The following is a 27,557-nucleotide window of genomic DNA, read 5'->3' on the forward strand; positions in this document are numbered from 1 at the left end:
ATGCTCGAGCGGTCCAGGCTGATTTCCATCCTCTACATTGGCAGTATACACCTTATAGTAACTTTTTACTAGATGGCCACTGTGCAGCAGTCATACACTGCTCTTTACTTAGTAGCCATCAGTACTAACCTGTTTATCCTGTACTAACCTTCAGAGGATCTTCCTTTTAAATAATAAAGTCTACCTCAGTCTGCAGCCTTTTTCACAACATGAAAAAACAATGATTGACTTTTAGTTAGCAAAACACTGTGACAACAGTTGTACTGGATAATATTATACAAATTAAAGAGACATACACGTTATGGGAGTGATTTATTCCATGATGCAGGTTGAGTGCACTATGCTTCCTGAAAAGAACACAGTTGATTTTAATTGCAAAACCAAAAGATCGAACAGAACAGAGAAAAATGAAAGGATAGAGTCGTGGTTATAATTACACTGCTGTTTCACATATGCTGTGTACCATATGTGAAACTCCTTGACTACTACACTGGAACATCATAACTCCCATTTTCCCCTGTGTTTAAGGGGACATTGATACAAAGATGACACATCACTAGAAAACTAAACAAAAATATGAGCAGATTATGTACAAAGATGAATCAAACCAGGAGGAGTGAACACGATCTGCTGCATCGAATACAAGATGGACCAAAGGGTGGTGACAAGACCTCTTGACACATCTGTAGACTTGTTCAGCTGCTGTCTGGTGCATTGTGAACAGCAACTGCTCACATTAGTTCAATTAAAAAAAACATAAAATGACTGTCAAAAGGTAACAGAAACACTCATTTGTGTTTTACATGGGCTGGAAAAGAAAAACTGACAGTATATCAAAAATATCCATCTACATTGCTGTCACTGTGTAACTGTGAGCATCTTCATAAGACAAGAAAATTATTTCCAGTTAACAATAAAGACAGTGAAATATTCCATGACATTATAATGAAAATACCCAAAAATGTAAAGCAGGCAATGATGCTGAGGAAAGTGGAAACAGTGAGATGTTGTTCAAACCTGGGAAACTCTGTGGCAGGAAACTCCAGAAAAAGAGGGGTAAAAAAAGTGATGTATTTTGGTATTAGTGTAAAACACACACACAAAGGGATATTTACAAAGCGTAAATCACCGATCATATTTACACATTTAAAATGAACCAAACTTTTAAGGAGACGTGATTCCACCACAAGCTTTGCCTAATATAGGCTGATACAATAAAATATATCAACTACAGCTTCCCTCCAATGACGGCAACCTTTGTCTCCAGGGGGTCTGCTCTGACCCAGAAAGTGTTAGGACGGGGATGAGGACAAGGAGAAAGGGCTATACTGTTTCCAGAAATAACTAAATAACAGGAAATGTCACTGAGCAGATCTGCGTCTGCTGTTTCAGGCACCATGGGACAGACAAAGGTGAAACTGATCAGAAACATCACAGACCACACATCTGTAAATTTTGTTACTTTTAAACAGGAACACTTGGAGATGAATGTTTTTTTTCTTTTTCTTTTTGTTAAATAAACAAAGCTGTGTGTACATACAGTATATTCCAAAGAAGCTGAGCTGTAAGAGTACTTGTCAGTGGAGATTTCAAAAAGTGCAACACTGCCCTCTTGTGTTTGCATGTGTACACCCATCACATGCAAATTCACAAGGGTTTATATCACATCCTACATTCCATTGAGATTATTATTGCCATTGACGAGAGGAGCAGAATGATAACTGTGTGTGTGTGTGTGTGTGGGAGGGGGGGGGTGCAACAATAATGGAGGGGAACAATGCAAACTACGTTTAGTGCTCACAAATCATTTTAGCACACTAGTCTCTGGTGGTTTCAACTATCTCTCTGACTTTCAGTATCAGTGGAAACCAGTCTTGTGAGACATGCTTGCCGATTGTACCTGTGTTATCAGACAGACAGTGTACAGATGAGCCTTCAAACTGAGCCACTGGCCCTTGTGTCCAGGGTCTCCAGGGTTGGCACAAAAAAAGGGGTGATTACTGAATAGAGTCCCAACACCATGGTCAGCCACTTCCCCAAAATAATTAACACAATACCCAGAAGCAGGAGAGTGGAAGAGTCCATGGAAGAGTGAAGTGACCTGACAGAGGAGGAGGAGAGGGAAAATCTAAAGACGAGAGAAGGAAAAAGGCAGAGTGGAGTCCCTGTGCTCATTAGCCAGCTCGGCTCGCCTCAACTAGCTCTTCAGCATTGCCATGGTGGCCATCAGCTGGTCTGCTAACTGTGTAGCTCTCTGCAGTTCATGTTTAGGACCACACCCGAATGAGTGCCTGGTAAAAAAGAGATAAAAAACAATATGAGAGATGCTAAAGAGACATATAAAATATACATAAAACACATATGTAAGCCAGTTATGTAAAAGTGTTATATATGACATAAAGCAATGTATAGTATTAGACGGTGTCCTGTGACATACAGTTCTGGCTCACGCATAACACCAAAACTTCCAAAATGCACCATTTCACAAAAAAGCAGAAAAAATAGTAAAGCACATAATTATATAATTACAATGTAATAATTAATTTGCCTTCTTGGATAGTAAACTTGATTTAATTCTATGGTTGATTAATTGTTTGAATAATTCTGGACTTCATTAAGAATTCCAGCGTGCTGGCTCAAAATTGGGTATAAAAACACAAATTACGTTTAAGTTTTTCCTTCAAAAATCATTAGTTGTTCCACATGCTCTAATCAGTAAAATTCCTATATATATTTCTTTATATTGTTAAATAGAAGTCACAGGACCAAGTTGGCCAGTTGCAATTTGCTAATCTCAGTGTCTTTCTTAAGCACTCCTAGTAGACCAAACCCTCACAGGATCTACATGCTGACAGGGATTTTTATACAATTTGCTTTATTACATGAAACAGAGGTAAAAAAAAAAAATTTCTAATCTTATATAACAGAACACAATCAGGCTTTAAAATTAAGAATGATTTACTTTTGTCACAATGATAGTCGTGACAAAGATAGTTTAATATGTAAATATACAAAGAATGCACTTATTATTGTCAGGAAAGAAAAATGATTACTTTAATGGTGACCGCCATTAACAATCCACTATATCTATGATCACAAATCAATTCATTACCATCATAACCATAGCCATCATATTGTTTTGTTGTTGCACTGTATTTTATGAGAAACCTTGTCATAAAATTTATAGAAATTATTATATAGAGACATCAGGTCATGTATGATAAAATTAAAAGAATTTTGGCAAGTGTACAAGTATAACTCAGTAACACTAACATTTCAGATTCCTTAGGCATTATGTAGTGCAAAAATTACTGAATGTCATGCAATATGATTAGCTGTGCTTGTTGATGGCCATGAAATGCTATGTGACTACTTTAGAAGCAACGATAATAAACCTCAAAGAACTGCAATGGCAGTAAAAATAACAAAAAGGGGGAAGTCCTTCAGTACCTTGGTGTGTGTTAGCTGCTGGTGTTAGTGGCTTGGGTTTAGTAGCAGTGGTTAGTAGTAGTCCTTATTAGGGAACGGAAGGCGGGGCTACCTCCTGCGTTACCTAGAGTCTGTGAGTCCAGGTCGTCATCGATGTACTCCTCACCCTGGATGATTTGCTGGGTGTCCTCACTGTGATTGACAGGGCTGATCATCTCCTGCTCCTTTACACTGTGCATCTGGGCGTAGTTGTGGGTGCATGGAAGCTTCCTGAAAAACAATGGGGGATATGCATCCTCAGGCCTAAGCCAAGGACTGTGGGATTTGTTGTTTTTGTAAGACGGGGCTGTATAGTCTTCCATTGCGTTCTTTAAGTGACTTTTTGTGGATATTTGTGTTAGAGACACAAGGAGGTGCTGCTGGTGGGTTACTGATATGACAAGAAGCATGCACAATGTGAATTTGCATTCAACTGTTTAGGGTTGTATGACTTCAAACATCATGAGGTGTATGCAACCATCAGGGAATATGATATTTTTATTAAAATAGCTGGTGGTAGCTAAAGATACTGGACAGATGGATACATTTTAGTTCATGCACATCATTACAAAATTTCAATATTGTAGCAATCTAACTTAAGGGATGTTTCAATTTGTGTCACTTACTTTGGTATGGAACCTGAACATTTGATGGATTTCCACACTACCCACAATGGATTTTAAATAGTCAGGTTACAATTAAAATTCAGATTTTCAGCTTTAATTGAGGACGTTTAACAGAAGTATTACATTTATTGTGTAGGAGTTAAAGCCATGTTTAGACACAGTCCTTCATTTTCAGAGGCTTAGAAAATCCAGGGTGATTTCACCAGATGCTGTGTGGTGTATCTCTTGAGATACTCCACTTAGACTTTAGTTCAGCTGCCTTCAGTTACTGCTTGTAAGTGGGTCTCTCTGCATTCTGCTTAATTTATCATGGAATAATGAAAGAATAGCCCTCACCTAGCTTGTGAAGCTGAAAGTCTGCATTTCAATTACATCTTAATTGTTTCATTTACAATCCACTGCAGTGGTGCACAGAGGCAATATTACAAATATTATGTTACTGTACAAAACTACTGACTTTAGAGCTCACCTCATGAGTTTTTCTTTCAACGTTTGATTTCCATTCTTTGTCAGGTTTTTTTGTGCCTACGTCGTTAAGGTGACAGCACTGTAAAATACATGACTCACCTTTTGAACTTATAGAGGATAAAGGCGCCAGTAGCAATAAGACCAATGAGGAAAATGACAGCTAGAGTCCAAACACCGGCACTTCCAGCTGCTCCATGGTAGCCTGGATTGATGAGCACACAGTAAAGAATGCATCACATTTCTACAATCAAAGGACAAAAGGTGAAAACACAGCAGAGCACAACACCAACAGACCCGGATGCAGGAAAAAGAAAGGCCCAGGAGTCAAACCAAAGACTAAGCTGGTGATGCTAATTGCATTTATAGAGAAAGCAGGTATATTATTTATCAACGCACCATTCTCTGCCTCTGTAACTGTTGAGTCTTTAGTAATATAACCTAGTTCTTGGAAATAAACCAATAGGATGCAATTATCATTTAAAATACTGTATACATTTACAAACTTCACTTAATATGTACTGAAGTGCAAAATACATGTACCAAAATATACCTGCATTTGGGTCAGCTAGCATCACGAGCACCTGTAGGCCTCCTCGTATCACAAAGCTGACGTTGTTGTCGTTGAAGACCTGAATGATGGCTGGAATACGCTAAAGATGAGATTAAGTGTATTAAATGTAACTGATGTTACTTATAAAAAACAAACTTGCTAGTCTGTGTCTCCACAGAGTAAAACATGCCACCACCCGTGTTCAGGCATTGGATATGTTTATTATCAGTGATCACATACCTTATCTACAAACAAGCTTCTCTTGGCTGGTTTGGTGTCCAGTGGGAGAACATACAGGTTGGCAGAGGTGGGGAGACCTGGTTTGACCACAGTAACTAGGGAATTCTGAGGTACACCTGTAATCTGGGGCCACAAGATGAAAATGCCAGTCATGTCTTAAATCTGCACTAATCCAATAACTGTATAATTCATATCCTACAGTGTTTAGTGTTAATCAGCAAAGGTTAGCATGCTAACTATGATTATATTATTATTATGTGATTATAACATGGACTATCATTATCTAACAGTAATACTTTTATGTTTTGTATTTTTATAGGAGTACCAGACATTAGACTGGACTGTGCGCTATGAAAAGACAAGAAGTTAGGTTGCGTGACACTACCATCCATTCTCTTTAAAGACCTACCTTAGCCAGTATTTTGGTGACCACCTGGCCAATGTCATCTCTCCACTCTGGGATATTTGGATTGAATCTGTCTAGGTTTCTGCTGAAGCTCAGAGGGATGACTTGGAAGTTATCTGCAGGAGCAGTCAACAAGCATCATGGCTATGATTTAAATTGATCAAATAAAACCTAAAATATTATTTTAGCAAATAAATAAAATTAAAAAGAAATTGCAAATACCTACACATTACGCTGTTTGGACTGATGTGTAACACCTTGGTGGGAACATATGTGGTAAAGAAATCAGTCTGCCTATCCATATGTGTATTTTTTTGCATGAACTAATAGAAGTAGTGTAGCTTGTTGAGAAGCAGCATTTCAAATATGTATAAAACTGTGTACAAAAATCACAAAATAATTTGAGCAACATAATGAAACCAAAGCAAAAAGCTAGTTAAAATGTACTTGAGTTCAGACAGTAAAAAAATCCGAGTTAAACTAAAATAAACTCCCTCTATCTTCAAATATTAAAGCTTGCTTATAAATAAAACAAGCACATCTCTTTGTCAAATGAATTCTAACTTGCTAACTCTGATACACCAGCAATAAAATCATGAGATCATACAATATTTTCCAAAGATGGAAAAATGTCAATTCAATTTTATTTGTACAGCGCCAAATCTCAACAACAGTCACCTCAAGGCGTTTTATATTGTAAGGCAGACCCTACAATAACAGGCAGCAAATTTGTCTCTGTTTGTCTCAGTGACTCTTAGACCAGGAATAGCTTTTAAGTTTTGACTTTACTATCCGAACTCTGACTGAAAAATTTAAGAATGTTGAAAGCTCACTCTCAACAGTAGAAGCCGAGATGTGGTTGAAAGCTATGAGAAAAAGCCTACAGTAGGACAAAGATCTGAATTCAATTTTTTTCAGATTTTTCTTAACTACCTTATCCAAAAGAAAGAATGAACATGTGCATTAAATTTAAGCTAACAGCATTGTTTATGTTAGCAAGAATGAATGACCTCTCTGCACTGAAACATACTTGTTATTACAGTTTTTCTCGATTGCTTAAACACTATCTTTTGAACTCAAATTTCAAAACCATAATGCTATTTTTCAAAAAGCACACCCATTTCCCTGAACTATAAACACAGGGGAATTTAGTGCAGGGAAATACCCTGCTTTAATACATGAGTCAGATTTGGTGAACTGTTATTGGAAAACTGTACACACAAATCCCTTTGATTTTCAGTGCTTACGCCATGTAGTCATTTTGAAAGCACTAGCATTCAATGATGTTGACTTAAGTCAGCACAGCTTGAACTCAATTAGTGGAAACACTAAGAGTCAAAATGTATCACACACCAATCAGAAACTTTGAGGGCCAAAGTCAGCTCATCCGGGTCTGAAAGGTCGAGGAGGAGGAGGCGAAGGAGGTCTAGGACATCAGGGAAGAGGAGGTGGAGGAGGAGGAGGCAGAGGAGAAGGAGGTCTAGGACAACAGCGACAAGGAAGGGGAAGAGCTAGGGCAAGGAGACAAGCGGTCTTGGATGAATTTCGAGCCACTTTAGTTGACTGTGTCCTTGTTTATGGTATGACTATGAGGGAGGCTGGGCAACGAGTACAGCCAAATTTGAGTCGCTTCACTGTTGCCTCCATCATCAGAACCTTCAGGGAGGAAAACAGGTAGGTGTAAGACTGTTCTGTACAGTAACTTCAGTAACTTTTGAGTTACTGAACTCAAGTTTTTTGAGTTTCAGTATGTTTCCATTTTTGTCCTGAAAAAGGTTATTTGACAGTTACAGTAAATGAGTGCTTCTATTTTTTTGTAGGACACAGAGGGGACCACCTGGTGGAGGCCGGTTAAATTGTCAGAGGAGCAAGAGAGGGAGCTTGTAAACATGGAAGATGCCACTAATGTAATCCCCCTGCGAGGAGGAGATTGATTGAGGATGATCATAATTTTCGAGGGATAAATGCCATTAGCCTCTCCATATTGACCACATCCTCCGAAAGAACCAATTCCAGATGAAACTGGCATAGATTGGTTCTTTTGAATGATAGTCTGAAAGAGTGAAAAACCAACAAGTGAGTTCTGATATTGTATGAAGTATTGTGTTACATCACAGCATGATAGTTTATGCTGCCATTTGTGCACTCTTAAACTGTGGTTCAGGGTAACTCTATTGTGTTAGTCAGGTTTTAACCTGACCAAAAGGAGACGCATTGGTTGTGTCTTTTGTCTTCATCATGTGAAAAGGTTTTTGAGGGGAAGAACCACAAGCAACATGACTTGCCAGTTCTGGAAATATTGTTTTTAATTTATTGCACCAATGTGTAAGACTATGTTGTAGTGTGTGTGTTTGAGGCCTTGTGTGTTATGTCTGTGGGCAAAATTTATTTTTTCAGCAAGTGAATGGTTTTGAGTGTAGAGCTTCATTTTGACCTGAAAATACGATGTTTGGGAAATTGGGTGAGACGTTATGGATTTGTGTTTACTGTTTTGAGAATACGAGGCATAGTTTCGAGAAACCACTCGAAAAAAATACTGTAATCTCTGGCTCACTTCCACAACATGTCTTTGATCCTGTCCTCCTTCTCTCTCCCCAACCAATCGTGGCAGATAACCGCCCCACCCTGAGCTTGCTCGTAGGGGGTCATATGGGGTTGGGTTTTTCTGACAATAGTGCCTTGAAATGACTGTTGTTGTGATTTGCCGCTGTATAAATAAAATTGAATTGAAGAATTGAATTAAAATGAATATTGTAATTCTATTTTGGCCAACAGACAAATGTAACTTTCTCAGAACCTTTGATATAATAACCTCTTTCTCTTCACCTCTTAGCACATACAAACATACGTTACCGTAAACTCGGACAGTTCTTGTGTCCTGCACCATGGATCGGCTGTTTGTGGCCTGTACCGTGACTGAGACTTTGCCTGTTCCTGGGAAACGAGTCAGAAGGTTGTTCTGCAGAGTCAGGATGGGCTGCAGGAAAAATTCACAGTATTAGTGATAAAAACATGTGGAACATCTGGAAAAACAAAAAAATGGAGGTCTGGAGGTCAGAAATATTCAGAACATTTTTGGGTTTATTTAATAAACCTATGCAATATGAAACCTGCTGTGCATAATAAATTTTGAGACTATTTTAATTCATTGCTATAGTCACTGGGCCACAAATTTGCTCATAGCTTAAATTAAAATTGGTATTGCAATTGTTCCAAGCGAGGAACCCTAACAAGAAACCCCCCATATTGTACTCTGGGTCCAGCAACCTACTGCCTTCTTGCAAGAAGGCAGTGCACAATGTAACTAGTTAATACTTAGCAGCTACACAAATTTTGGTCTCTTTGTCACTGTAAAAAGAAACTGAAAAGTTTATACATATCAGAACATAATAAAAATCATCTGTTCTTTACCAGGTCTTAAAATTAAATAAATAAAACTTCAGGCAAAGTACAAAACATTTCCTATAATGCTGTGTCATTGTTTATTGAACAAAACCTTATCCAAAATGCACAATCAGAGTGTCAAATTTAAGTACACCCTTACTAGTTCCTTGGGAATTAAAAAGATAAGTAGCCACGGGGGGCTGCAAATTAAATGCACGTCATTAATTTAATTCGGGAACCCAACCACGGCCACAAAATCAGATTTTTTTGGCAGTTTTCTGGTCTGGAGGAAGAAGTGGAATAAATTCAAGACATTCTTCCTAGTAGTAGAGATCTTGGGAAATTCACCCCAAGGTTACAGTGCAATGCTCAGAGAAAGTGCAAAAACCACCAAAACAACCAACCAAGCAAAAAAACAATCCAAGAACTACATCTCAGACTCTACAGGCCTCAGCTACCATGTTAAATTCAAGATTTAGAAAAAGACTGAACAAGTACAGTGTGTCTGGAAGGGTTCCCAGGAGAAAGCCTCTTTCTAGAAAGAACACAGCAGCACTCATTATCTTTGCAAAATTTTATCTGAACAAACTACAACACTTCAGCAACTGTGTTTTTTGGACATATGTGACTAAAGTGCATATGTTTGGCCATAATGCATAATACATAAAAACCAAACATTTCAGCACAAACACCTCATACCAATTGTCAAACCCAGTTGACAATTAGGTGATTCTTTGGGCTCATTATACAGCAACTTGGCTTAGGCACCATGTAGTCTGCTGCTGCTATTATTTATTATTGTTTGCTGGGTTTTTTGTTGTTGCTACGGTATTTAAACGTAGAATGGGAGGCAGAGCCTTCAGCTTGCAGGTCCCTCTTCTATGGAACCAGCTTGCAGGTCCCTCTTCTATGGAACCAGCTCTCAGTTTAGATCAGTCTTAGAGATTTCTTTTTTTGATGAAGTTTTAGTTTAGTTTCCAGCATCAGGCCTAAAGTGCTGGGGAGTGCTTCTCATGACACACTGTTTCTTCCTCTTAATCACCACTTTTCACGTTTGTTTGTACACCACCCTGTATTCAATCCTTAGTTACTTAGCTGAACTAACGCAATTTTAATGGAATTCCACAGATTTTACAGTTAGAAATGAATTTATAAATGAATGACAATTGAAGTTTTTCCTTTACCTGCATGCTGTCTCCTATCCACCAGTAAAAGACAGTCAGGTTGGCCTCACTGGGAAGGACAGTAGCAGTGAGATTGACCTCATGGTTTCTCCCAGCAATGGGAACCACTTCTAGGTGTACTTCCTGTAGTGGGGCTACAAGAAATGAAATTCTATTAAAATAATAAGAAAGGGTCAGACTCTACAGGCCTCAGCTACCATGTTAAATATTAAAGTTCGTGTCAGTAGAATTAGAACATTTCTAACTGACAAATAAGAAGTGAAAAATGAAGTGAGATTCAGAACGGTCTCCACCATATTTGGCAAAGCTAGACAGATATGAGAGGAGCGAACCAACTGGCAAAAGATGATTTCATCACGTTTTTTCCCTGCTAGGTATTAATAGAAATTCAGGACAAATGAGTATAGATGTTTGTGACAGGCAGTGTGAGCTTCAGTGATGAGACATCAGCAAAAACTCCACCTCCAAGAAAGAAAATACATTTTAGAGGCTGTCTAATTAAAAGACAAGGAAGTTCACCAGGAAACCCAACCTGTGACCTGGATGTACATGGTAGCCTCATCGTGTCCAGCCATATTCTCAGCCTTCACTTTGACCTTGTAAATGCCTGGATTTTCATAACGGTGCTGGATGGGTTCATCAGTCACAGTCAGGTTCTGGTAAATTGTCCGTACCCCATCACCAAGATCCACCTGATACTTGGTGCTGCTGGTGTCACCCTGTTAAAGAAAGATAATGTTCAACAAACTGAAACTGAATAAATGAGGAAAAAGTAAAAAGAAAACAACTTTTGTCCTACCTGCTCCTGGTGGACAGTGAATGTGATGTCATCCCCAGGTGCCACAGCCAGCATCTGCCCTTTTATGCCAACTCGTAATCCTTTAGGCGCGAGCAGGGGGCAGCTGTGCTTTTTAGAGCTCTGCTGCTTGTTTGGCTCCCCTTCACATGAGTTAGATATCATCTTCCTGTAGCTGAAACACAGCAGAGGACAGAGTGTGAAGTCAGGCGTGCACTCTTACTGAAAGCAAGATTAGAGAGTGAATAACAATGCTGGTAGGTGTGAACTTGAGACAGAGCTGGAGCTGGGTTGGAGAAAACGTAAAATCAACAAGAACAGACCCAGTGCTGGACATGTAGGTCTGTCCTAGGTGGCAGTCTTCAGGTGGTGAATCTGGATCATACCAGAAGTCAGCAATGCAGCGGTCAGTTTCCATGTGTGATTGCTCGAATCCATAATCACTACAAAGACATTTCAGCATCATAAAAATTAATAACTGTTCACTAAGCAAGAAAGTTATGCTGGTCTGAGCAAATACTTGAAAAAGTAAAGGCCTCAAAGATAACACAGCATGAAGTACATTTATATGGATACACCATAATAACATGGGAATGGTTGGTGATATTAAAGTCCTGTTTGTGGCACATTAGTATATGTGAAGGGGCAAACTCCTCGAGGTGGGTGGTGACCATGGTGGCCATTTAGAAGTCGGCCATCTTGGATACAACTTTTGTTTTTTCAATAGGCCATGTGACACATCAAACTTATTGGTAATGTCACAAGAAAAACAATGGTGTGCTTGGTTTCCACGTAACTTTATTCTTTCATGAGTTATTTACAAGTTTCTCTTTGTTCACAGTCATTGACATGTCGAAGAGGTTAACACGTGAGGAGCGGATCGAAATTGTGTTGATATCTGGTGAACGCAGTAACCGGGTCATTGCAGCAGATTTCAATGCAAGACACCCTACGGGACCACCCATCTCCCATGCTACAGTCAGCAAACTGCTTGCTAAGTTTCGTGATTTTTGCCAAAATGTGGACGCAAGCAAACTGTTACTAATGAAGAAACATCAGTGGCTGTCCTAGCTTCATTCAGCAAGAGCCCACAGCGTAGCACTCACCGCATCTCACTGGAGAGTGGCATTAGTTGAACATCCCTTCGGCGGATATTAGCTTCTCACAAACGGCACCCTTACAAAATCCAGCTACTGCAGCATCTCAACGAGGATGACCCAGATCGGCGCACAGAATTTGCAGAATGGGCAAAACAAAAACTGGAACAGGACCCTCAGTTCACGCAGAAGATTTTGTTCAGAGATGAGGCAAACTTTTATGTGAATGGTGAAGTTAACAAACAAAACCACCGCTATTGGTCTGACACTAACCCATATTGGATGGATCCCTCCAAGACTGTTGGACCAACAAAAGTGATGGTTTGGTGTGGTATATGGGGTACAACGATAGTGGGTCCATTCTTCATCAATGGAAACCTCAAGGCCACTGGATATTTGAAATTGCTACATGATGATGTGTTTCCCTCTTTGTGCACTGAAGCTGGCATGTTCCCTGAGTTTTTCCAGCAAGATGGTGCTCCACCACATTATGGGTGCCAGGTCCGAGCATTCCTAGATGAACAGTTTCCTGGAAAGTGGATTGGTCGTGGTGGCCCGAAGGTCTCCCGATCTGACCCCCTTAGACTTTTATCTTTGGCGCCATCTGAAGGCAATTGTCTATGGTGTGAAGATACGAGATGTGAAGCACCTGAAACTACGGATACTGGATGCCTGTGCTGGCATTTCTCCTGTGGTGTTGCTATCAGTGTGTGAAAAGTGGGAGAAGAAGGTTGCATTGACAATCTAACACAATGCAGCACATTGAACACATTTTATAAGTGGTCAGAAACTTGTAAGTAACTCATGAAAGAATAAAGTTACATTGAAACCAAGCACACCATTGTTTTTCTTGTGACATTACCAATAAGTTTGATGTGTCACATGGCCCTCTTCCTATTGAAAAAACAAAAGTTGTATCCAAGATGGCCGACTTCTAAACGGCCACCATGGTCACCACCCACCTTGAGGAGTTTGCCACCTCACATATACTAATGTGCCACAAACAGGACTTTAATATCACCAACCATTCCCATGTTATTATGGTGTTTTCCATATAAATGGCCCACCCTGTAGTGTGCACAGTGTCCTTTATTTGCATTTATAAACAATACATTTGCTTTTGTTTCCGCATTCTACTTTCAGATACAATAATAGAGGAAATATGATGTAATCTGAAACCAGTTCAGTGCATATTTACCAGTTGTAGTCTTTCTCAGTACACTGGCAGGGTTTGTTGGTCAGAGCTGATGTGTAGCTTTTTCCTTTTATGCAGAATGCAGTGTCCTTCCTCTTCCTGAACGTCCGCTCCTGGCCCATAATGCACTTTTCCTCCTAAGGGTGATAAAATCCATGTGCACACTCTGTAGCCACTTATATGTTTGTACAATCTGATACAACCAAACACAGCTCGAGAGCCATGACCTTAGAAATAGATAATTTCCCTTGGAAACTTCAAAAAGCTAGAATCTATAACACAGCTTAAATCATGTGAATGTGCTGCATCTCTGTGTGAGTCCGTGTGCATTACCTTCTGATCTGTGAACTGCCAGGAGTCATAATCAGACTCAGTGCACTGACGGGGAAAAGACTGCCTAAAGTCCACTTTCACCAGCTCCCAGTCTGACCTATAGCTGATGTGGCCAAACACACTGCAAGAAAACACACACACACACACGCAGTATAACGAAAAAAGCCTTTTTTTGTCGGCACAAAGGAAAGTCTGAACATCAGGCTTTTTTCATTTTTTAGCATCAACACCTAAATGGTAAAGACAGGATATTTCCTTAATGTTCTGCTTGTTTGATAAAACATTAACAACGTTCTTGCTTCCAGCTGTTTGTTAGATTCTTTCCTCTGTGTTTCCTCAGAGTCACTGAGTTGCACTCACTTACACACCTGACACAAACAGCAGCAACTTCATTAATTATTCTAAGACTGGTAATTCACAACATGTGCTTTTCTAAAACACAGAGTGGCAGTTTTAAAATGTAAGTATTTATTTTACAGCATTATTGTGGCATTATTGTGTATGATGCAAGGGGCAACACTGAGATAATCTTTACCTAAACCATCTTGCAGCTTTACAAATGGATTGTATCTCTATTGGAAATGTAGCTCAAGTGATAAAGCCTTTTAGCAAAGTCACAGTTCCCCATCCTTTCCACTAGATGGTGGTGTTCTACAGGAAATCACAGGTGATGCGCCATATTCCCATTACTGAACTCAGCTGTTTAATCTGTGTGTGTCTGTTAGAACATTTTTAAGCATACTGATGTGACTCAAATCAGTCACTCTGACATATGTTATTGGTTTGCAATCACTTCGTTGGAGTGCCGCGCAAGCAAGACTAATGTTGTCTTTACCAGCGTCGTTAAAAGGTAGTGACAGATGTCTCGGCTGCAGATTCACATATGCTGATGTTCCACTTTTTACCTCTGTTGTTCTTCTTGCTCTTACTTGTTTGATTTGGTCAAATACGGATTATCCTGCTTCTTAAATTTGGTGGATTTTTAAAGCAATTATCTGATTTAAAATTATTCCATGCTGTGTGGTACAGACTGTCAAAAAAGTTTGGATTTCAGTTTTGCTAAGGTAAAATTTGAAGTCTTATTTAGTAACAATTAGCAGGATCTGTGCTAATATTAGCTGATAGCTTACGACATCACCCTCCTGATCAAATATGGTAACCTCTGACTCCAAAATAACGACATGGCAGCTGCCCAAAAATACTTATCTTGAGTCTTTAATCTAATAAGTAGCTACAAACTGTCTATCTTTGTATACAGTCTATGATCACAATACGCCAATTTCAAAATTCTGAAAACCACCTATGGAGGACAAGGAGAAGATCCTGCCTTAGTAATGTGGATGAACGCATGTTTAACATTTCCATCCGTGAGTCTTATCTAGATTTTGTAAACAACATTTTGCTGGGTCACTGCAAACCTTTCAGTGTACTTCAGTGTAAAAATGTTTATTGCTTTATTTGTGTATTAATTCCCACCAGCTGTGGAGTTAATTTAGTTATTTCTTTGTCTACTGTTGAATGGGCGCTCCAGAGCATTAACACTTCTGTTAGTGGACAAACAACAGTCCAATCAGCTCAGTGAACACAAATCAAAACTTATTACAGTTTTTTCTGATTGCTTAAGCACATTTTTTGTAACTATTGGCTAATTTTGCAAAACTCTTCACACAAATAAGAAAACCTGTCACCCAATAATCAAAACATTGTAGTTCTCTTGCAAAAGCAAACACAGCTGGATTAACTCTTCACACCTTCGTAAAAATGGTGTTTCCGTATCAAACAGTACACACAAGCCATCATCTACTAAGCACACAATGCGCCAACTGCACACTGATGGTATGAATACAAAACACATCTGGCCTTTGCTTTCTCTGCGCACAAGGTAGGCTATGTCAGTTTGAGCTCATACTTCTGTCATAGATCCATAAGCATAGAGGGATCCAAACTTCAAGTACTGGTGTTTATTCAAACACATCAAAACAAACACAAGTGTTCATTTCCAAGTATAGGATTATTTGCAATCGCCATAATGACTATATGGGTTACTTGGTCTGCAGTGAACATGCTTCCTCTGCCCCAGCATCTGGTCATCTAGCAATTCTGTAAAGTAACAATTTCAGTATTTTTACATCAATGGTATTGGTGTGTTTCTCATTGGCATATGGCAGTGCTACAAATCTTTGTGCGAAGTGACTGTACTAACCGATTCTCATTTCAAGATGTCCTTATGGTACTTGCTACAGTGTAGCGGCTCGAGTTAGGCTGGACCCGTTGGCCAGCTACCCTCAGGGTCATTCCACGGTTGATGACATGGTCCACTATTGTAACTCTGATGTCATCAGCAATTCTATTTCTTACTCTTCCTACCCTTCCTCTCCCCCTTCCTCGTCTTCCTCTTGCTCCTCCTTGTCCTTGCCGTCCTCTTCATCCTACTTCTTCACCTCCACGTCCTCTTCCTCGGCCTCCTCTACTTCTCACTCTTTCTGCTCCCTCCATTGTACTCCGCACACACAGCTTACCTGTATTATAGTGCTTAGGCTGATTGCAAAGTGAACTAATTATCTAAAAAAGTTTTCACATGTGAAAGTGTGCCAGACAGTTGGCAAATTAGTGTTAATGATAGCCATACATGTGTATACTTTTGCTAGGAGTGTGTTGGAAATTTGGTAATTGAGTGTTGTGCAGTGAATTGTGCCTACAGTTTTGCAAAGTGTGTGTTACAAAATTGCAAACTGAGTGCAAAGCAGTTTTTGTGCTTTTAGTTTTGCAAACTCAGTGAGTGGTTTTGCTATAAGTCTGAATAGTTTTAGAGATTGTGCTACAGGAATCACAGTTAGTGTTTAAGCATTCAGAAAAAACTGTAACAGCTCCCTTTGTTAAACAAACAGAGCTAAGTAGGAGAAAACACATGTTTGTACATTGTTTTCAGGAGAGTTTTGTTACAGAATGTGATTAGATACAAACCAGTGATGTGGTTTTCTATTATGTTTCTTACAAGTGGTTTAGAAGCAGCAGAATGAGGTGATTTCATGATCTCACAAAGCAGTATGTGCAGTAGAAACCCGCCTGTGCTGTCCTGATATTTGACTGGGTGTTATTAGTATGAGTGGTGGACGAGCTCTACTCCCCACCTGTCCTTGGTGCTAAGTCACTGTTCAAAGACTTCATTACGGGATGGCAGCCTCCGCCATCAAAAATCGAAACTCCGTGGCAAGGATATAGACCCTGGCTAATCTATCAGACATGAGCTGCCCTCAACACCCTTCCTTGGCCGCCGACCCTATCTCGCTGGAGTCAGTTGGATGGCACATATATATGTGTGTGTGTGTGTGTGTGTGTGCGTGTGTGCGTCTGAGTGTGTCTCAGCCCAGAGGCTGTGTGCCTGACATCTCTGATAATGGTGAGTGAGCTTGAATGTTCGATCTCTCCTCCTCATGTGTGTGTGCCTGCGCGTGTATCTGTGCGTGTGTGTGACAATCTCTTTGCCCTTCTCAGCAGATTACTGCTAGGAGTGAGTCTTATCTGTGTGCCAAGGTCTGGAGTCTAAGATGATGTGACAAGTGTCACTCCTGCTAACTTAGAGATGGAGAGATTTGGAGAGAGCGAGTGAGAGAGAGAGAGCAAGCAAGAGAAGACAGACTTTACGCCTAAAAAGATATGAACGCCTGACATCTGCACCTAAAGCTACCTGCAGTTGATATTCAGTACTCATAGAGTGAGAAGCCAAAGAAATCGAAAACTGTAGTGGTACCAGTTTTCAAGAACAAAAGAGTTATAGTAATTACAGACTGATGAAGATGATACCGATAAGCTATGAATCCGTTGATGGTAGATGTAATATTTTCTTTGAAAGTGCTGATCAGGAAGTACAGAAAAGGTCAGAAGGTTTTGCAAAATGCTTTTGAGGATTTCGAGAAACAATATGATAGGTTGCCAAACTCTATGCTACAGCATTAGGAAGTCAGGATTGGCAGAAATGTACGTGAGGCCAGGACATGAATGAGGACAGGGAGACAGGTGGAATTACAAACAGGTACTGGCTTTGACCCCCTTCTTGTTTACAACAGTGATAGACAAGCTGACAGATGCAATCAGGCAGGAGTCTTTGTGGATAAAGATGTTCACAGTTAACACTGTGATTGTGTAGGGAGGAGTAGGTGGGAGAGCCTGGAAAGGTGGAGGGATACGTTGGAGAGAAGAGGAGTGAAAGTCAGAAGAAGCAATGTGAATGAGAAAGAGTGACAATACAAGGAGCAGAGGTAGTGAAGATGGACAGTTTCAACTAATATGAGGCTGATGCTCAAATTTTTGTTGGGAGAGACCAAATGGACAGTATTAGAAATTAGTATATCAGAGAGACGGCTCAGGTTGAGTACTTTGAAGACAATGTTAGAGAGGCAAATAATGAGATAGTAAAGAGTTTGGACAAATAATGCTGTATATCAAGCTGCCAGGCAGAAGAAAATAAGAGCAATCACAGAGGAGGTCCATGGACCTAGTGAAGGAGGACAAGCAGAGCGTTAGTGTAAAAGATGAGGATGCAGGGGATATGGTGAGACAGAGGAAGGTGATTAGGCTGTGTTAGAGTGTAAAGGTTCTCAGGCCTTGGTTTAGCTCACTGGGATGAGCAGGCGCCCATAGGCCGTTTGGCTGAGAGTGGCAAATCCGAATCTGAATCCGACCCCTGTTCATACAATACTGTCTTTCAAGCTGTATATAAAGAAATGAGGGCTTATGGCTCAAGACTTATGCACAGCACCGTAGACGCTAACTAAGCTGCCTGTACTGCTGTACTAGTCTAAGCCTGCTCAGGATGCGTTCACAAATACTTAGCAGACTATGGGAGTAATATGTCAGCAGGTGAGTATGTAGGGGTCCTCTGCTCCCATCATTCTCTGCTTTAATGTGAAACTGAAGAGAAACTAGGTGCCACTCTCCAAAAAGGGGGACTGCTTTATTGGAAAAGAAAAATGAGCTCCTTTAAATGTACTCTATTACCCGGTAGACCTTTCAGACAACTTATTAAAAACGTATACGAGTACAGGAAGAGTTAAGGATACAATAAAAGGTAAATTGTAGGAGATGTAAGGTATTTAAATTCTTCTCCACAATGCTGAATAGATATGGAATATGAGAGAATATATTGTCAGCTACATAAAGGAAAGTTTGAATTTGTATTTTTTTAAAAGGCACCTAAAATTTCAGACCCTTTTCAGTTAATTTAACTGAACAGTGTGTTTTATCATTCTGGCAGAAGCACTGAAATTGAAATTTTCACTCACGTCATGACCAGGGTCTCATCTCCTGGCTCACTCAGAAGTCCATCGACGAACACGGAGGTGCTTGTAAAGTTGTGAATGTTCCACGTCCGTCCTTCATCAATACTGAACCTGTGGGAAAGGATGAAGTGTTCAGAATCACCAAGACAGAAGCAGAGTCTCATGAAACTGTCTTCAGATATAACAAAAGAGCCTTGCCCTGATGTCAGCAAATGAAATCTTAAATAACAATCAAAATACTAGAAATCAACATTAGACTTATCATTTGGTACTTCTAATGTTGATTTCATTTGGTACTTAATGAATTTAGATTATGTTGCCCTTTATACTGTCTGTCTAAAACCTGCGTGATTAGCACAACTAGCTAAATGCTGAATACCTAGTGCATCCTAGAAAACTGGTGTATCCACTTCATGGTGTAATTTCAGTTTATTTTCAGTACAGTTTCTCACATTGTCCCTCTGTTTGGTTCAGAAAGCTATCAGATGTTAAGGTAACTTTTTCAGCTCATAGCTAGCTTGTAGCTATTGTTTGCCATTGTTTACGGGCCTGGCAGACTCACTGAAATTATTAGTTCTTTAAACCAACTGCAATATGGATAAAATTATTTATCAGATACTAAATTTTATGTACCGTTAGAATCAATACAGAGCACATGTACTGTTTTATATTTGAAATGTAGCTCTGTTAAAACATTTCTGAATTAAAAGTATTATTGTCTTTTGAGATAAAAACAACTAAGATTTGTGTAATTCATTTTTGAAAGTAATCGCATAAAATTTTGGCAAAGCCATGGAAATATGGTTATGATCAACTACCTAACATTCATATTAGGTCAAACAATACTTTGTTTGCAGAGTCTTGACATGTTTTCTATGTGGGATAAATGGTAAATGGTAAATGGCCTGTATTTGTATAGCACTTTACTCGTCCCTAAGGACCCCAAAGCGCTTTACATATCCAGTCATCCACCCATTCACACACACATTCACACACTGGATACTGCACACATTCTTACCAACAAAATGCTTATTTTATCCCATTCTGTTGGTTTTTGTCTTTTGCCCTTCTCCCCCGTCCCTCTTCTCAGCTGTTTCTCTTTCCCTCTTTCTTTCTCCCCTTCTTTCCCCCAGTCAAGTCTGTCCCATATTCAGTAAGTGAAAATAAAATAAACAATAAAAGGTGAATCAAATGGACCATTACGGCAAGGCTGGGGTGGTTAATTTGGTAAAGTAAATCCGTTGGGCATCTTTCTTTGCCTTTAGACAACAATTCTGATGGCAAAAGAGCCAAACGGGACAGGCAAAAAAAAAAAAAACCATACAAAAAGTGATTGCAAAATGTTTGATATTCTAAACATGGGAGCAGCTAGGTGCTTTCCATAGCTATGGTCTTTCACCAGAATTATCTTAGTGAGATAATAAGGTGGCTGTAGCTTAGGAGGCAGAGCAGATCATCTGCTAGTCAGAAGGTTGGTTCTTTAATCCAAGGCTGCCAGACAAGATACTGAATCACACAATGAGTGAGGAGTTTGAACTTTAGATTAAAAAAAACCCCCAAAAGCTTATGCAGTAGAAAACTGTTCAATTTAAAACTGGTTAATATGAGATGAGGGTGTACCTTTTGATTTCCTTCATGTTCACTTCAATTCAATTTTATCTATATAGGGTTATAGACAACAATAGTTGCCTCAAGGCATGCCATGTTGTAAAAACCCTACAATAATAGATACCCCCTCATAAGCAAACTCTTGTGACAGTGGGACAGAAAACTCAATTTTTAACAGAATGAAATATACGTTTACAACAGATATTTTTAGTAGGTTAAATGAAACATCATTCGAAAGTCATGGAAATTCATTGGTAAAAATGTGTATAAGAACTGTGTAATTTGTTTTTTATAAGTAAAACTATGTAGTGCCAAAATGCACATACATAACAAAGTTGGATCACTGAAGTTGTCTATACATAGAAAATTGACAAAATATAATTCATTGCTAATTAAGTGCTTTTTATGCTTTTAGTCACAATGAGATCCTTTTTGTGAAACTCAAATGTCTGTTATTCAAGTTTTCTTTAGTCCTGTCTAAAATGAGGTTTGTGAAGCAAGCAAGAAGAGCCATCTGCCCAGCTTTATTTACTGTGCCGACAACTCATGCCATCAACAGTGGCAGCAGTACTGAATAAGTGTGACTGTGTGATGGAGAGGGATCAATGTTGAATCGAGCAGTGTGTGGCTCGCTCTGCGGGCTGTGTTTTAACGATGTCCTAACAAGGAGTGCAATAAGATAATCACTGGGTAAACAGGCACTGTGAAAGAAAAACAGAATGGATATACAAAGCCATCAAAGCTAGGCCTTGCTAGGCCTTTTTATGCGTCAAACAAAGGGTTCTCTAATCTAACAGTGTGTGAAGCCACTTTCCAAAGGCAGAATCAGTTACGTCTTGGGGCCTTTCAACTTTAATTCCTTAAAATTGATGAATCAAGGAGTACTGAGGTGTGAATGTAAGCAGGCTATGAATTTCACTCAGACTCTGTTCCTTCATTTCTACTCACTACTTCTTGTAACATCTGACGTGTACAACCAAGCGCAACATCATGAAAGACTTCTGACAGTTCAAGTTTTATTATCTACAGGACAAAGACACTAATGGGCACCACCAAGAGAGTTCTTGGCATTAGAACAAGAAAGCAGAATAAAACTGCCAAGGGGACGGTTCGTCCAAATTCCTTGCCTCTGAGTTTGGTCATTTGGATTAACTATAAAAACATTTGCCCTTCAAAGTGATCAGACAGCAGATCACAGGTAATTCGAGGCATGCTGAGACCCTAAAAGTCTTTCACCAGAATGATTTTGTTATTTATCAGTAATAATGGTATGAGTGATATGGATGAGTGAATAGTAAATGAGGCGCTAAAGGCTCTTTTAGACTTTGGTTCATTTGACCGAGGAAAGAAAAAAGACATTGCTATCTAACAAAACACATAGTTACATAAAATGAGGCATAACGCAGTGACTAGACAGGTTTAGTGCCATCATCCTGCATGATCAGTTCTTATCATAGTAACTAAATATGATATATATTTGAACTGCTTTTTGTCAGCTTTCTATACGTATAAATACGATCCCTAAAGACCATGGAAACTTTGACCAGATGGCAACTGATGATGGACTCGTTGAGCAATAATGCCTTTTTTCTCTTTTAGAGTTATTCTTTTTATAATAAAGAGCTTTATGTCTGTGAAGGTTCTCAGTCATCCAGGTCATTGTAGTCAAAGGAGCTTGCAAAGAAAAGCGTCCTAATTACTCCAAGTTTGTGTTCCAGAGGGTGATGGGAGTCAAAGAGGAGGTACTGGTCCGTGTGTGTGGGCTTCCGGTTCTATGTTAAGGTTGCCGTTCTCTTCAATGTGCACAGCACAGTCCAGGAAAGGCAAACAGTCGTCCTTTGTGTCTTCCCTGGTGAACTTGATGTTTTAATCCACAGCGTTAATGTGCACAGTGAAGGATTCCACTTCTTGTGTCTTGATTTTGACCCAGGTGTCGTCTACATATCTGTACCAGTGGCTGGGTACTCTTCCTTTGAAAGAGCCAAGAGCCTTCCTTTCCACTTCTTCCATGTAAAGGTTGGCTACAATAGGTGACACGGGGGAGTCCATGGCACAGCCATGTTTTTGTCTGTAGAAGCCTTCGTTGTATTTGAAGTATGTTGTGGTAAGGCAGAGGTCTAACAGTGTGCAAATCTGATCGGGTGTGAAGTTGGTCCTGTCTTCCAAGGAGCTGTCTTCTTGTAGTCGTTTTCTGACAATCTCCACTCAAAAGGAAGCACTCAAAACGTGCGGCAATCCTAAATGGGCGTTCTTAAAGTCAGCAAAGAGGCACAGAAAAGAAGATCAGACACCAGCGAGGGAGGATAAGAAGGACAGACGCAACAACATTGTCATCCTCTATGTAGCCGGTGTATCAGAAAAACTCAGGAGAGTTTTCTCCAAGCATGACATCCTGGTGCATTTCAGACCCAGCAACACACTCAGACAAAAACTGGTTCACCCGAAAGACAAAACGCCAAAACACAGACTTAACAATGTGGTGTATGCTGTACAGTGCAGCGAGGAATGCCCAGACCTCTACATTGGAGAGACCAAACAGCCACTTCACAAGCGCATGGCACAACACAGAAGAGCCACCTCCACAGGACAAGACTCAGCAGTCCATCTGCATCTTAAGGATAAAGGACACTCTTTTGAGGATGCCAATGTTCACATTTTGGACAGAGAGGACAGATGGTTTGAAAGAGGAGTGAAAGAAGCCATCTATGTCCACTGTGAGCGACCATCTTTGAACAGAGGCGGTGGTTTACGACACCAACTGTCTGCCATCTATAATCCAGTTTTGAGTTCCCTCCCCAGACGCCTTAACGCCCACTCACATCCTGGGCCATCTGACCTCAGGAATTCGCATGATAAGGTGGGGCCAGGTTTCACAATGAGCTCACCCGAAACCCTGGCTGATTGGGACCCACACCCATTTTCACACCTTGGCTCAGGCGATTAAAAGATCATCAATCAGGGGGTCCTTTTGTCCCTCTGTGGGGGGATACTCCCACTAGGTTTAAATCTGGGACTCTCCCCCATTTAACCTTAGAACTGAAGAAGCTTCTCGGATGAGAGGTGAAACGTCTTCAAGCAACTTAAAGAAGTCCAGACGCTTTTCTTTGCAAGCTCCTTTGACAATAAAGAGCTATAATTATATCTGTGTGGCCTGGCTTAACCTCACAGAGACAAAGAAGCAAAGCTGATAAAAAACAATGGGTAGAAAGGAGAAAGACCCTCCTACTCTCCTGGCAGAGGTCCGAAGGATCTTCTAGGAATCACTCAACCATCCATTATCTGTTGCTCTCTAAGGCTCTCAGTGTAAGTTACCACACCACCTTACCCCAGTAAGAAGAAAACCTCTTTTATTGTACAGAAAATCCAGGGTTAACCCTGAAGTGAAAATTCTGCTCCCTCATTCACCAAACTAATTAATTATCTCGTTTCCATCTTTTAGTAATATGAACTGAGAAAAGTCAAGCGTGCAGCTGCCAAGATGCCACTTGCCACCAGTTTGGCCATATTTCAGAGCTGCAATATCACTGGAGTGCCCAAAAGCACAAGGTGTGCAATACTCAGAGACATGGCCAAGACGACCACCACTGAACAAGACACACAAGCTGAAACGTCAAGACTGGGCCAAGAAATATCTCAAGACTGGTTTTTCTAAGGTTTTATGGACTGATGAAATGAGAGTGAGTCTTGATGGGCCAGATGGATGGGCCCGTGGCTGGATTGGTAAAGGGCAGAGAGCTCCAGTCCGACTCAGACGCCAGCAAGGTGGAGGTGGAGTACTGGTTTGGGCTGGTATCATCAAAGATGAGCTTGTGGGGCCTTTTCGGGTTGAGGATGGAGTCAAGCTCAACTCCCAGTCCTACTGCCAGTTTCTGGAAGACACCTTCTTCAAGCAGTGGTACAGGAAGAAGTCTGCATCCTTCAAGAAAAACATGATTTTCATGCAGGACAATGCTCCATCACACTCGTCCAAGTACTCCACAGCGTGGCTGGCAAGAAAGGGTATAAAAGAAGAAAAACTAATGACATGGCCTCCTTGTTCACCTGATCTGAACCCCATTGAGAACCTGTGGTCCATCATCAAATGTGAGTTTTACAAGGAGGGAAAACAGTACACCTCTCTGAACAGTGTCTGGGAGGCTGTGGATGCTGCTGCACGCAAGGTTGATGGTGAACAGATCAAAACACTGACAGAATCCATGGATGGCAGGCTTTTGAGTGTCCTTGCAAAGAAAGGTGGCTATGTTGGTCGCTGATTTGTTTTTGTTTTGTTTTTGAATGTCAGAAATGTATATTTGTGAATGTGGAGATGTTATATTGGTTTCACTGGTAAAAATAAATAATTGAAATGGGTATATATTTGTTTTTTGTTACGTGGCCTAATAATTATGCACAGTAATAGTCACCTGCACACACAGATATCCCCCTAAAATAGCTAAAACTAAAAACAAACTAAAAACTACTTCCAAAAACATTCAGCTTTGATATTAATGAGTTTTTTGGGTTCACTGAGAACATGGTTGTTGTTCAATAATAAAATTATTCCTCAAAAATACAACTTGCCTAATAATTCTGCACTCCCTGTATACAGGCAGTGTGCTAGGGAGTCTTCTCATTTCTCAGCCTGCTGCCTTTTCATAATTAGCTGATATGAATGCCTTGTGAGAGCTACAGAGTGTAAAAAAAAAACTCATTCAAGTTTGAGTGAGTGTATGAGGAGCTGGGGAATTATCGGAAATGATTTGAGGGAGTGTGTGTGTGTGTACAGTCACTTATAAAAGTCGAGATGCACTCTTCAAGTGTCTGTGAAATGGCATGGCTTTGATGCACACAGTTGTAGCTATCTTACCCCCGCTTGGGAACATGGTGTAATCATTTTGGAGAGTCAAAGGCACTACAGAATCTGGGAACAAGTCATATTTTCAGGATTTGGAAAGATAGTATGGAGTGTATAAATTTGGAGGACTTTATGAAGAAGCATTTCAGGTCAAGAACAGTTCTTAATATACAAGTACTGACAACCTACCCAGTCCTCCACCTATACTTGTTTACTAATATATTTTTCCTTTTCTTGCCATTATACACTTTTTTGTCATCTTTGCTTGCTGTGTGTGATAGGTTAAACCAGGCCACAGACTTACTGAAAGCTCTTTAATATAAAAGGAATACATTACCCCTAAAAGAAAAAAACAATCACATTACTTCCCTAATGTGAAGTAAAATAAAATATATTCCAGTTTTTACCACTAATGACTACCTTCTAAAGCAGTTAATAGGAGAAGTTCACATTAAACTATGAAGTATAATACCAAGGTTCAAAAGAAAACTTTCTAAGATTAAAAAAACAAACAATGGGACTGGACAAAATCATAATGTTGTCTCTCACATGTACACAGAAGAAATACTTATCCTCAAGAGTTTCACTTCTAGGTAAAAAAGGTTAATAATAAATCTTAATAGTGACGCTTATAAATACAACTTACACTTTCCAATACATTACTGTTCAGAAGTTCAGAAGTATGCCAGATGACATACAAAGCAGAAAAGACACCATTCAAAGGCTGACCATGAACTGCAGTGTCCCAGGTTTTAGGATCATTTTTCAGGGTGCACTGTATATGCAATTTATAGCACAGCAAAGTACTGTGGATATAGAGAAAGGCTGCATACTAATGTATAACGGATAAAAATGTGTTTTGTGTGTGGTATAAAAATGTTGTTGTTGATAATTCTTCATAATGCAATCAGTAATTTTGTTTATAAAGGGCAGTATTTTCCAACTTTTTGGAGCCACAGCACATATTTCACATTAGAAAAACCACACCACCAAACAAAAATGTAACAAAAAACATATTGATAATTTTCTTACGCGCACCAGGTATAGCGGAATTGGCTTGGTTTATCCTCAGTATACCTTTTTACGTTCTTCTGACGACTACTCAAACATTGATATATATGCAGCTAGCATGCTGAAAAGGCAAGTGTTTTTAGTTGTCTCTAGGTCTCTGTTCTCCATACCTCATGAACACCTAATATGCATTACATGCATTACACCAAGTCAGCAAAATATTCAGATTCTTCACATTTCCAGGGCATTGAAAAGTGGAATGCTGTCAAAGCTGTTTGCCTTTCTGAATAATGCACAATCACCCCTTTGATATCTGGGTTTAGGCTATAGGAACGTGGGCCTGTCACTCCAAACTCTCCAGATGTTTACACCTGAAAAGAACCCCTTGCTGTCACTTTTAAATACAGTAGCCAACTTTAATTTTCTAACTTGTAGGTTTAATCATTTGCAGGGGCAATATTTTTACTTCAACCACATAACAAAGTATTTTTCAGAGCCTAAACCTAACCAGGTGTAGTGTTACTTAGACTATCAACAAAACATGAATGAAAACCAAAGGAAGCAAAGTTTAAATACACAGCTACAAAAAGGATACAAAATAAGATGTACTGCACTAATCCACTAATGCCAGTGCTGCTTCATCTATTATTCATGTGCACGATATTTCAGCAGTCAAGGCGCATATGGAAAGGGTATATCTGGCACCTCTTTAAAGACATTCGTATCAGAATGTCAACAGGCTGGCAGTAACTGATGCTTTGGGAGGGATCACCTAAAATAATATAGGAATAAAACCAAACTTTCATGGAAACAAGTCTCAACTACAAAAAAGAAAGGAATAACCTTTAGACCTTTATTATAACATTGCTAGTTAATATGGTTAAGTGGCATGCATTATTTTTCCATTGAAGGTATGATTGATTATAATAAACTAGTTTGCAAAGAGTAAACTTTGATTTGGCTTTGGCATTTGTCTGGCAGATGCACATTACCCTGCCATGCCAGCTAAATTAAGCATGAAAATCAAGCTTGGATATAGAATTATAGCTTTAAAAAGGCTACATAAGGACTTGCAGGA

The 27,557-nt window shown here is 39.7% G+C and overlaps 1 protein-coding gene across 6 annotated transcripts in view; it reads right to left on the minus strand.

Annotated features, from left to right (window-relative positions):
• Positions 1 to 299: 299 nt before the first annotated feature.
• sorcs2 (sortilin-related VPS10 domain containing receptor 2) overlaps positions 300 to 27,557 on the minus strand; it is a 361,031-nt gene continuing 333,773 nt past the window's right edge. The window contains exons 14-28 of one of the 6 annotated variants that reach the window (XM_026160578.2): positions 19,030 to 19,137; positions 13,748 to 13,868; positions 13,418 to 13,551; positions 11,446 to 11,565; positions 11,126 to 11,297; positions 10,859 to 11,045; positions 10,327 to 10,460; positions 8,612 to 8,735; positions 5,762 to 5,874; positions 5,353 to 5,475; positions 5,113 to 5,212; positions 4,959 to 5,006; positions 4,662 to 4,764; positions 3,451 to 3,699; positions 300 to 2,291 (exon numbers count right to left, since the gene is read on the minus strand). In XM_026160578.2, coding sequence (XP_026016363.1) covers positions 3,489 to 3,699; positions 4,662 to 4,764; positions 4,959 to 5,006; positions 5,113 to 5,212; positions 5,353 to 5,475; positions 5,762 to 5,874; positions 8,612 to 8,735; positions 10,327 to 10,460; positions 10,859 to 11,045; positions 11,126 to 11,297; positions 11,446 to 11,565; positions 13,418 to 13,551; positions 13,748 to 13,868; positions 19,030 to 19,137 — 1,798 coding nt within the window. In that variant the 3' untranslated portion in view covers positions 300 to 2,291; positions 3,451 to 3,488. Of the gene's footprint in view, positions 2,292 to 3,450; positions 3,745 to 4,661; positions 4,765 to 4,958; positions 5,007 to 5,112; positions 5,213 to 5,352; positions 5,476 to 5,761; positions 5,875 to 8,611; positions 8,736 to 10,326; positions 10,461 to 10,858; positions 11,046 to 11,125; positions 11,298 to 11,445; positions 11,566 to 13,417; positions 13,552 to 13,747; positions 13,869 to 19,029; positions 19,138 to 27,557 lie in introns of all 6 variants that reach the window. The other 5 variants (XM_026160567.2, XM_080299791.1, XM_026160560.2 and 2 more) reach the window with 5 other exon arrangements.

This window comes from Astatotilapia calliptera, chromosome 3 (genome assembly GCF_964374335.1).
Source record: "Astatotilapia calliptera chromosome 3, fAstCal68.1, whole genome shotgun sequence".
In the NCBI taxonomy this organism is placed as follows: Eukaryota; Metazoa; Chordata; class Actinopteri; order Cichliformes; family Cichlidae; genus Astatotilapia; species Astatotilapia calliptera.